The sequence below is a fragment of the Schistocerca nitens genome, chromosome 9, assembly GCF_023898315.1.
Source record: "Schistocerca nitens isolate TAMUIC-IGC-003100 chromosome 9, iqSchNite1.1, whole genome shotgun sequence".
NCBI lineage: Eukaryota > Metazoa > Arthropoda > Insecta > Orthoptera > Acrididae > Schistocerca > Schistocerca nitens.
The window spans coordinates 464,242,349-464,252,733 of record NC_064622.1 but is presented as its reverse complement, the minus strand read 5'-3'; the positions used below and the strand labels follow the sequence as shown (position 1 = coordinate 464,252,733).

The 10,385-nt window shown below is 60.4% G+C and overlaps 1 protein-coding gene across 1 annotated transcript; it reads right to left on the bottom strand.

Annotated features, from left to right (window-relative positions):
• Window positions 1-9,079: 9,079 nt before the first annotated feature.
• Window positions 9,080-10,078, bottom strand: LOC126204334 (translation initiation factor IF-2-like). The gene has a single exon (XM_049938714.1). It carries the CDS (start codon window positions 10,076-10,078, stop codon window positions 9,080-9,082), a length of 999 nt encoding a protein of 332 aa, XP_049794671.1.
• Between the last annotated feature and the right edge of the window lie 307 nt (window positions 10,079-10,385).

Sequence of the window (10,385 nt, the reverse complement as noted above, 5' to 3'; positions counted from 1 at the left end):
GGTCGTGGTAAATGCCATCCGCATTATAGGTGGCTATACATAGGTCTTCATAGCGGCGGGGCCTAGGCATGTTGAGTAGGCGGGACTTCGCTGGTGGCTTGAAGCGAACCACGAATGGCCGCTTCAACTGTCGTGGCAAGAACTGCCGGGAGCGCTTGAATGGCTCGGCTCATTTCGGTGACGGCTTGCATCATGGTCTGCATGAGCTCCAGAAGGTGGTTGACGTCAGCCGCCGCAGTGGGCGGTTGGGGACGTCCGAAGTCTTCAGTGCGCCGGCTGCGAAGAGGTGGAAAGGCCGCCGAGGCAATCTCAAATGCTGCTGGCGGGGATGCCGCCGTAGAGGCGTTGCCCTTCAAGACATCCGCCGCTGTTGGAGACTGGAGGACGTAAGCCGCGCGCCTTTGCATCAGCGGAGCTCGCTCCTGTAGCGGTGCATCGGTGAATCTTCTGCTGGCAGGTGTGCTTCTGACGACATGGGTCCCAGCACGTCTATTCTTGGCATTGAGAGGTGGTAAACCCCTCTGTCGGCGACTAGCATCTTTGTGTTTCTGGCAGGAACGATAGCTGGCTGGGTGCTTGCCGCCACACAGTCCACATTTTGCAGGTTCTTCTTTGGGTACGGGACATTGGCGGCTGTCATGAGGGCCGCCACACTTCACACAGACAAAGGGCATTGTGCAGAGCCGCGCCACGTGGTTAAAGCCCTGACAGCGGAAGCACTGAGTCACCCCTCGTGATTTACGTAGCTTCTCGACAGAAACGGAGAGTGCGCAAATTCTGTTGATTTTAAACACATCACGATTTTCTTGCGTGTCCGGGAGAACCACCACACGTAGGCCTGATTTCTGCTGCGTGCCAGGCATCCGATGATAGTCCACAACCGTTGCCTCAAATCCCAATGCAAACAATTCGTCCTTGAGTCTGTCGTTCGGAAGAGAATCGACGATTCCTCGAAATATCAGCTTCAGAGTTGGCGGTCGAACAGTGGGAAACGTGTAGCACGGGACGCCCTCGGTTCCCACCATGTCCATAACCTTGACGTAGTCTTCAGTGGCTGTGACAGTAAGTTTTAACTTATCGCCTCCAGCCTGCTTCGCAGTGAAAGGCTGCTTCAGATTGTGCGTCAGCCAATCGTACAACTTCAAATACGTGTCCGGATATTGCAGGACGATCGGTGGAATTTTATGCTGCTGCTGTTGTGGTTGCTGTTGCTGCTGTTGGTGATGTTGTGACTGCTGTGGTGCCGCATTAGCCTGCGGCGCCGCCCCGCCATCGTCGATGACGTCAAACCTGTTGCTGACAGGCACTACAGGTGCGTCTGCCGGTGCCTGGTTCTTCGCCTGCTTCTTTTTAGGCGGACGAATGAAGCCGTCGTCGGTGGTCCCCACATGGGGCAGTCCAGGTCCGGGATCGCTGCGTTTCCGCCGAAACTGCGACGGCGACGGGCCAGTAGCGTCGTCTTCAAACGACGCATCAGAAGAATAATCCATCGTCATGTCCAGGGTCCTCGCTGTGGTCGTCAATAAATCATTGCCCTTCCGCCTTTGCCGGGTCGTCATGGTGGGGGGGCCGGATGGGGCCGCCGACGAAGCAAGTTCCGCCGGACGGCGATCCGCCACACCCGTCGCTGAGCTAGATGCCGAACTCATGACAGCGCACGCGTAGCACGTCTGCTCGGTACGGAAGACTAACTCCGAATGGGTAGCAAGCGCCGGTCCGCATCGTCAGAGTGTCGTCGACTTAGGAAATGTAGTTTGTACCAAAGAGGCATTTACTACTAACAGCAGGTCACAAGAAGGAATGAAGGTGCTTCATGTTTATTTATATGTCATCAGGCAGGCGGTGGGGAAAGTAGAATCACAATAAGAGAGCGATACTTCGCAAGTTAGCGAGTAAGTAGCGCGCTGGGCCGCTTGTAGCGGTCTCTGTCGTGAGGCGGAGCACCAAGGCCCCGGATAAGAGGGTTCGCAGAGTCCGCAGAGGAACGATACAGAAGCCTTGCTTGACGTTGGAAACGGGCGATGACGTAGTCCTCTTGGGCCGCCTCGTGGAGATAGTGCGACGGAAACGTGGCAGGAACGTGAAAAATTCGGCGGAGGGCCTTGTTCTGCAGCTGCTGAAGGCGATGAATGTGCTTGTGGGCTGCGTTTCCCCAGACGGCGCTTGCGTAATCCATCACTGGGCGGATAAAGAGGCGATAGACCAGAAGCCCGTTCCTCGCGGAGAGAGCAGAGCGCTCGTTGAGGAGGGGGTATAAAGCCCCCAGACGCTGGTGCACCTTAAGGCGGACAGCCGCTGCTTGCTGTTGCCACGTCAGTTGACGGTCCATTATGACACCCAAGTAGGTGGCGGCGTCGCTCCACACAATGTCCACACCAAACAGACGAACCGGCGGGACTGGCGGCGAGTGTCTCCTAGTGAAGATGACGGCCTGGCTTTTTAGGGCATTAAAGGAGACACGCCATCTCGTCGCCCACGTCTCTAGGTCGGCGCAAGCATCCTGCAACCGACGGTGGAGAGCTGCTGGCCACCGGCTTCGGGTGTAGAGTAGAGTGTCATCAGCGTAAAGGGCCCTCTCGATGCGTGGCGATCGAGGGAGGTCAGAGGTGTAGATTGAATAAAGCGTGGGGCCCAGGACAGAGCCCTGCGGAACGCCCGCCGTGATCAGCCGAGTCGAGGACAGGGCGTCGCCTATCCGCACCTGGAAGCGGCGTCCCCGCAAGTACGAGGCGAGGAGATGAACTATCTTCTTCGGGAAGCCCATGTGTCGTAGCTTGTGCAACAGCCCACAGTGCCACACACTGTCAAACGCCTTCGAGACGTCTAGGAAGATGGCGCCGCAGAACTCCCTGTTGTTGAAGGCGAGGGTGATTTCCTCCACCACACGGATCAACTGGAGACAGGTGGAATGCCCCTTCCGAAAGCCAAACTGCTCAGGCGGAAGTATACGTCGGTGGTCCAGGAAGTCCCGTAAGCGGTGAAGCAGGAGCCTCTCGAAGACTTTGCTCAGGTGCGGCAGCAGGCTGATAGGCCGGTAGTTGCGTGGATCCTGGCGGGGTTTACCCGGTTTTGGAACAGCCACGACAATCGCACGCCGCCAAGCTGCAGGATAGGTGCACGTCCGGACGATACTATTGAAAATGGTGGCCAGTATCACGAAAGCGACGGGCGGCAATTCCTTAAGGACCCGCACAGGGAGGTCATCAGCACCCGGCGCTTTGGCGGATGATAAGGCTGCAACGGTGGACTTGACTTCCGCCGGAGTAATGGGAGCTAGCAAATCGTCCTCTTCGCCAACGTCTTCCGCCAGGTACGTGGCCATGGTCTCCTCCACGAGGTGAACATGCTGCAGATCGACAGGGTCATCGATGGGGCGAAAATTTGCTTCAAAGACGTCAGCCAACGCGTTTGCCTTGTCTAAAGGTGCATAAGCGACGCCGGCAGGAGCATCCAAAGGAGGAACAGAGGCCTTCCGCTTAGTGAAAAATCTCACAGCGTCCCAGGAGTGGGCATCTGGGGTAAAGGAGGCCAGCTGCGACGCCCATTGACGATTCTTGTGCTCGATGATGGCGGACTTGACGGTGCGGCGGAGAAAGTTGACATGCCGCTTCAGGTGAGGGTCCCTCGTAAGCCGCCAGTCCTTGAAAAGTCGATTTCTCTCGCGGATTAGATCGAGGATGTCCGGCGGGAGACCAGGCCGCGGCGGTGGAGAGCGCCGAGGGCGCGGCGTGGAGGAATCCAACGCAGTCCCCACAGCGGCGGTAAATTCATCAACCGCCCAGTCCACGTCGCGAGCGTCGTCCTCAGGGTGAAGATGCGCGGAACGAGAAAGGCGGGCTCGGAAACGGTCCCAGTCCGTCCTCTTGAGGTCCCGACGGGCAGGTTGCGACGACGGGGAGACAGCTAGCCGGAAGAGGACAGGGAGGTGATCCGAATTTAGGGCGTGGATCGACTCCGCTGTGAGAAACTGCCGCAGCCCTTTGGTGATAGCAAGGTCCAAGACATCTGGAGCACCCCTGGATGGAAAACAGGTGGGAGTGTCCGGCCCACAGGCGTAGGCATCCACCTGGTCCAGCACGCGAAGAAGTCGGCGGCCATTGTGCGTGGTGGTGATGGAATTCCAAGCAGCGTGCTTCGCGTTAAGATCGCCAGCGACGAAGAGACGGCCACGAACTTGGAGAAGCGCACGAGCTTCATCCATGTTGAGAGGTCCACGAGGCGGCCGATAGGCCACGACGAACGTCACGAGGCCGGCAGAAGTCTCGACCGCGACCGCCGTTGTCTCGAAGGTCTGGAGCGGCGGCGTCGGTGCAGCGTAGTGACGGATACTGGCTTTGACATAGATGGCGGTGCCGCCTCCGGCCGTCATCCGGTCAGTACGATAGCACCGATAATTGGCAATATTGGCTCGAAGCGCGGGCTTGAGATGAGTCTCCGTCACTAGGCAGAGATCCACGTCGTAGTCTAGAAGGAACTGCCGCAGGTCCATGAGGTCGTGATACAGTCCGTTGGCATTGTAAGTAACAATGCAGAGGTCCTCTAGGCGTCTAATCGCGGCCATGCTGGACAGAGGGTGCCTCGCTGGTTGCGCTGAGCGCTCCTCGGACGGTCGCCTCGACCGCGGCTGCAATGGACGCAGGGAGAGCCTGAATGGCTTTGGACATCTCTGCGAGAGCAGCGAGCATCGTTTGAAGAAGGGTCGTCACGTCGCAGTCAGCAGCAGGGGGTTGACTTCCGGAGGGAGGCTGCAGACCAGCACCCGGACGGCGTCGCGGTGGTAACGCCGGAAAAGAGGTCGTCGACAGGTCCAACCCAGGAGCAGGAGCGGGGGCCTGAACCCCACCCCTGACGACATCGGCAGCCGTTGGGCGCTGCAGGACGTAGGCACGGCGCCGCTCCAACAGGGTAGGCGGCTGTGAGCGAGAGGCTGCTGCAGTCTGCGTAGACGCTGCAGTGTTCCCAGTAGTGCCGCGGGGTGAGCGACGTTTGGCGTTCAACGGTGGCAGTCCTCGCTGGCGGCGACTGGCCTCCTTGTGCTTCGGACAGGCACGGTAATTTGCCGTGTGGTTGCCGCCACATAGGCCACACTTAGCGGGCTCTTGCCGGGGGTGAGTGCAGGTCTTACTCTCATGACCACCGCCGCAGCGAACACACATAGCCGGCATGGTGCAATGGCGAGCTACATGATTGAAACCCTGGCAGCGATAACACTGCAGGACTCCACGTGACTTCCGAAGCTTCTCCACCGTCACGGCCAGGGCACAGAGCCTGGTCAGTTGGAAAATTTCACGATGGCGGTCCGTGTCTGGCAGTACGACGACACGCAGACCCGACTTCTTGTTCGTACCAGGGATCTTGTGGTAGTCCACGACGGTGGCGACGAAGCCAAGCTCCTCCAGCGACTCCTTCACATAGTCATTTTGAAGGGAGTTCAAAATTCCGCGGATGACAACAGTCAGAACTGGTGGCCGCACCATCGGGAACGTATAACACGCGATGCCCTGGGCGCCAACCATATCCATGACTCGCATGTAGTCGTCAGTGTGAGTCAGCGTCAGCTTGAGCTTGTCCCCTCCGGCCTGCTTGGCGGTGAACGGCTGCTGGCAGTGCTGCTTAAGCCACTCGTACAACGTGCGGTAATCGTCAGGGTACTGCAAGACGATGGGAGGTATCCTCTGTTGCTGTGGTGGTGCAGGGCGTTGCTCCTGCGGCGGTGGCTCCGGCGGTGCGGCCGCTCCCGTCCCCTCGTCGCCTTCTTCCATAGCCTCAAAACGATTTTGCAGGGCGATCGCGTCATCAGCAACTTCCTGTCGATTTCGCGCCACTTTCTTCTTCGGAGGGCGCACAAACCCTTCCTCGTCGACGTGCGATGTTGAAGGACGTTGGCGTCCTTTGCCACTCACGCGTCTGCCACTCCGACGCAGGTTGGAAATAAACTCCCGCTCCGCATCTTCGTCGACCGACGCATCCGTAGAGTATTCCGCCGCAAAGTCCAGTTCACGTGCCGTGGTCGTCAACAGATCATTACCCGTCCTCCTTTGCCGTGTCGTCATCGGTGGAGTGACTGACGAGGCCGGCGGTGGGGCAAGCCCCACCGCACGGCGGTCAGTCCCCTCCTCAGCGCAGCTAACGTGATCCGAACACATCGACATCCCCGTAGCGAATGGTAGCAAGCGCGGGAGGCGCGGCGCGGCGGCGCGCAGAGTGGCGGCCGCTCTCTCGGCCGTCCGCGCCCGCCCGCGACACTGGCTGGGCCTGGCGGCGCGGCGGCTATTCTCTGCCGCCGTGCTTGCCGCCTGCCGCTCTCGCTCTCGCTCTCGTGTGTGTACGCGCGTCGTCGAAATAATGGCAGATCAGGCGGCTACGAACGAGACTGCTGTGGCACCCGCCGCCACCGGCACGACGAAGAAGGCCAAGTCTGCGGCGTCTGCGAAGAAGCCGCGCGCCAAGCCTGCGCACCCGCGCACCTCTGAGATGGTGACGGCCGCCATCAAGAGTCTGAAGGAGCGCGGCGGTTCGTCGCTGCAGGCGATCAAGAAGTACATTGCCGCGCACTACAAGCTGGACGCGGAGAAGCTGGCGCCCTTTATCAAGAAGTACCTCAAGTCGGCCGTCGTGGCTGGCGAGCTGGTGCAGACGAAGGGGAAGGGCGCGTCCGGCTCTTTCAAGCTTGCCGGCGCCGGCGGCGGGGCGGCCGAGGGCGGCAAGGCCCGTGCCGGCGGTGCGAAGAAGAAGCGCGCCGCTCCGGCCAGCAAGGAGAAGAAGGGCGCCCGTGCGGCCGGCGCAAAGAAGGCTGGTGGCGTGAAGGCGGCGACCGGTCGGAAGGCGGGCGCCGCCAAGAAGGCGTCTGCGGCGTCGGCGGCTGCCGCGGGTGCGAAGAAGGCGGCTGCGGCCAAGCCGGCCAAGGCGAAGTCGCCGTCGAAGGCGAAGAAGGCCGCCAAGGTTCCGACGAAGAAGCCGAAGGCGCCGCGCCCGAAGAAGGCGACGACGCCGTCTAAGGCGAAGGCTTCGCCCAAGAAGAAGAAGTGAAGTAAAGTAAAGAAAGGAAAGGGGAAGGAAGGGAAGGGCTGGCGCTTGACCCCGTCGTCCCCCACCCCCCTCCCCCGCGTCGTCTAGTGGCGCGCGATGGCACGGCTGCGCGCGGCCCAAAACGGCCCTTCTCAGGGCCATCAGAGGACGTCGGGAAGGCGTTGATTGTCGTGCCTGGCGCGTTGTGTTGTGTTGTGTTGTGTTGTTTGGGTGGCCGTGCGTGCATGCGCCGGTGTGTGTGTGTGTGTGTGTGTGTGTGTGTGTGTGTGTGTGTGTGTGTGTGTGTGTGTGGTTGGTTGGTTGATGTTTGTGTGGCGTCTCTGTATGACCCTTGTGGGTACTGTGTGCGTGCTGTGGTGGTTGGATTGTGGGGCCGGTGGCGGTAGGCGGCGGCGCGCGGTAGCGGAGCGGTTGTGGCCGTTTTTGCGTTTTGTATTTTGTGCGGCGGCCGACGGTTGGTTTCTCATGTTTCTGGAAACTCTGTTTGTTTGCTTGCTTGCTTTGCGGATGGCGCGTCTTGTTTGTGTGTGTGTGTGTGTGTGTCCTCTCTGTTTGAAAGGGGGGGGGGGACGTGGAAGTGGCCGGCGGGAATTGGGAAGGCGCGGTGGCGCCTCGGAGACGGCGGCGGCCAGCCACCCGTGGTGACGTCGTCCGGCTGTTTGTGTGTATTGAAGGGGTGGGGTGGGATGACGTCGATTGTGATTGTTGGCGAGAGCGGCTGTGTACGGGAGGGAGGGTGGGAATTGTGGTGGTTGTTTTAACGGGGCTAGAGAGAGAGGCTGGGCGGCAAGACCGACAAAAGTTTTGCTCGCGACGGAGAGATGTTAGTGGCCCTGAAAAGGGCCGTTTTTGTGTTGCGCGCGTGCGGTGCCGTGCCGCGGCTAAGCGGTTTAGGCGCGCTCGCCGCGGATGCGGCGCGCGAGCTGGATGTCCTTGGGCATGATGGTGACGCGCTTGGCGTGGATTGCGCACAGGTTGGTGTCTTCGAAGAGGCCGACGAGGTAGGCCTCGCTGGCCTCCTGCAGGGCCATGACTGCGGAGCTCTGGAAGCGCAGGTCGGTCTTGAAGTCCTGGGCGATCTCGCGCACTAGGCGCTGGAACGGCAGCTTGCGGATGAGCAGCTCTGTGCTCTTCTGGTAGCGCCTGATTTCTCGCAGGGCGACGGTGCCCGGCCTGTAGCGGTGGGGCTTCTTGACGCCGCCGGTGGCGGGCGCGCTCTTCCTCGCCGCCTTGGTGGCGAGCTGTTTGCGCGGCGCCTTTCCGCCGGTGGACTTGCGGGCCGTTTGCTTTGTGCGGGCCATAGCGGTGCGGTAGCGGTTAGCGGTGCGTGCGGTAGCGAAGCGTCCGGTGCTGCCTTGACAACGGGCCCGCGCGTGTACCTGCACAATTAAAGGAGGAGAAAGATCCTCGTCCGGTGGCGAAGTTCTAGCGCACGAGGCGCTTCACCTTCTGGCATGACGGTCGGGGTACAAAATTCCATGGTTGTTTCGTGCTGCTTGGCTCTTCTGTACATTTCCATTTTTTTTTTTAAATAAAAGAAAGATTAAAGGATAGTAAGAGAGACAGTCAGAGAAATGGAAAACGAACGGCCTAAGTGACTGGCCGGTGGGGCGTATCATGGGTCTCCGCTACGGTGCTGATGGCCTCGCACGGCGTACATTACTGACACTGTCGTTGTTTACGTGCTATTTCTTCCATGGCTTCCATAGCTGCGCGGGTCATCTTCCTCCTACCAGACCGGTATTCTTCCTTCACAAATACGTCTAAAACGTATATTAATTCTTTCCATTGAGAAGGCGTGAAGATGGGGTGTGAATTGAGCAGGGCTAATTCTTTTTTCGTGAGCACCTCCAGTAACGCGTCACGGTATATAAACGTGCGCATAGAATCGGTCGATGGGGAAGGGGAGGTAGAGGCTGGTCTGGCGGGGTGAAGGGGTATGGTTGGTCAGAATAGGGGTAGGACCCGTCCTTCAGTGCCGCGGCAATGTTCTTCAGCATGACCTGTACGTTGTGCACGTCGGGGAATGGTAGGCTAATCCTCCTCTTCTTCATCGGCTTCTCGGCGTGCGAGGAGACAGGAGGCGCCTGAGTGCCCTGGCTTGCGGCTGCCACCTGAGAGGAGGGCAGCCGAGACGGTACATCCTCCGTGTCCATGGGCGCCACCTCCTGCATTGCTGCGGGAGGGGGAGCGGTGGATGGCGGCGGGGTCGCGGCGACCCCCTCCGGACGACGCACGGGGGGGCGGCGGCGGGAACCGCCGACGTCTGCGTGGGGTGCTGCAACCTCGTGACGAGCGACTGCTCCACAGGGGAGGAGTCGGTCGTTGCCACAGCACGGTGGCTCGCAGACGGCGTAATTGACTGGGACGTCCGTGGCGGCACATCGTCGGTGTCCATGGGCGCAACCACTTGCGTCGCGACAGGGGACGAGTCGATGGGTGTCTGCGTGGCCGCATCGACCCCAACCGGCCGTGGCACGGAGGGGGCGGCGGCGGGAACCGCCGACGTCTTCTTGATGGCGCGCAGCTCATCGCGCAGCCGCTGGAGCTGGCGATGCACGGCCGCGAGCTCCGCCTTCAGCGCGGCCCGTTCGGCCGCAAAGGCGGCTTGGAAGCCGGCCATAGCGTGGTCGGTGGCGGCTTCAAGACGGCGCGGCTCGCACCCCTCGCCAGAGCGGGAGGGCGGGTCGGCCGGCGTGGCGCTGGACGCCGCCGCAGGACGTGGTGCGGCGGACAGACGGCGTGACGCTCGAAGGTAGCCGCAGCTACGCGAATTGGCGGCGTGGGACCCGCCGCAGTTCGCGCATCTGCCGGCCACTCCACGAGGCTTCGTACAACAGCGGGTGTCGTGAGCCGCCCCGCACTTCAAGCACGCGACGGCATTCGTGCACTCCCGCGCGGTATGCCCCAGTTGCTGGCAATTGTAGCACTGGAGGCCCTTCCTGGTCCGCTGCGGTCGCCGGCGCTGTAGCTGACGTTGGCGGCGGCCGGAGAACCCCATCGCTTGGAGGAGAGCTTCTAGTGCGGCGGCAAACTGCTCCACAGCCATAGCGTTACGTGCGCGGTGACAGTAGCAAGTGTGTCGCAGCGAGTCGAGCAGCGGAATACTAACTCGGTATGGGCCCGCGCGGCACCTGCACAATTAAAGGAGGAGAAAGATCCTCGTCCGGTGGCGAAGTTCTAGCGCACGAGGCGCTTCACCTTCTGGCATGACGGTCAGGGTACAAAATTCCATGGTTGTTTCGTGCTGCTTGGCTCTTCTGTGCATTTCCATTTTTTTTTTTTTTAAATAAAAGAAAGATTAAAGGATAGGAAGAGAGACAGTCAGAGAAATAGAAAACGAACGGCCTAAGTGA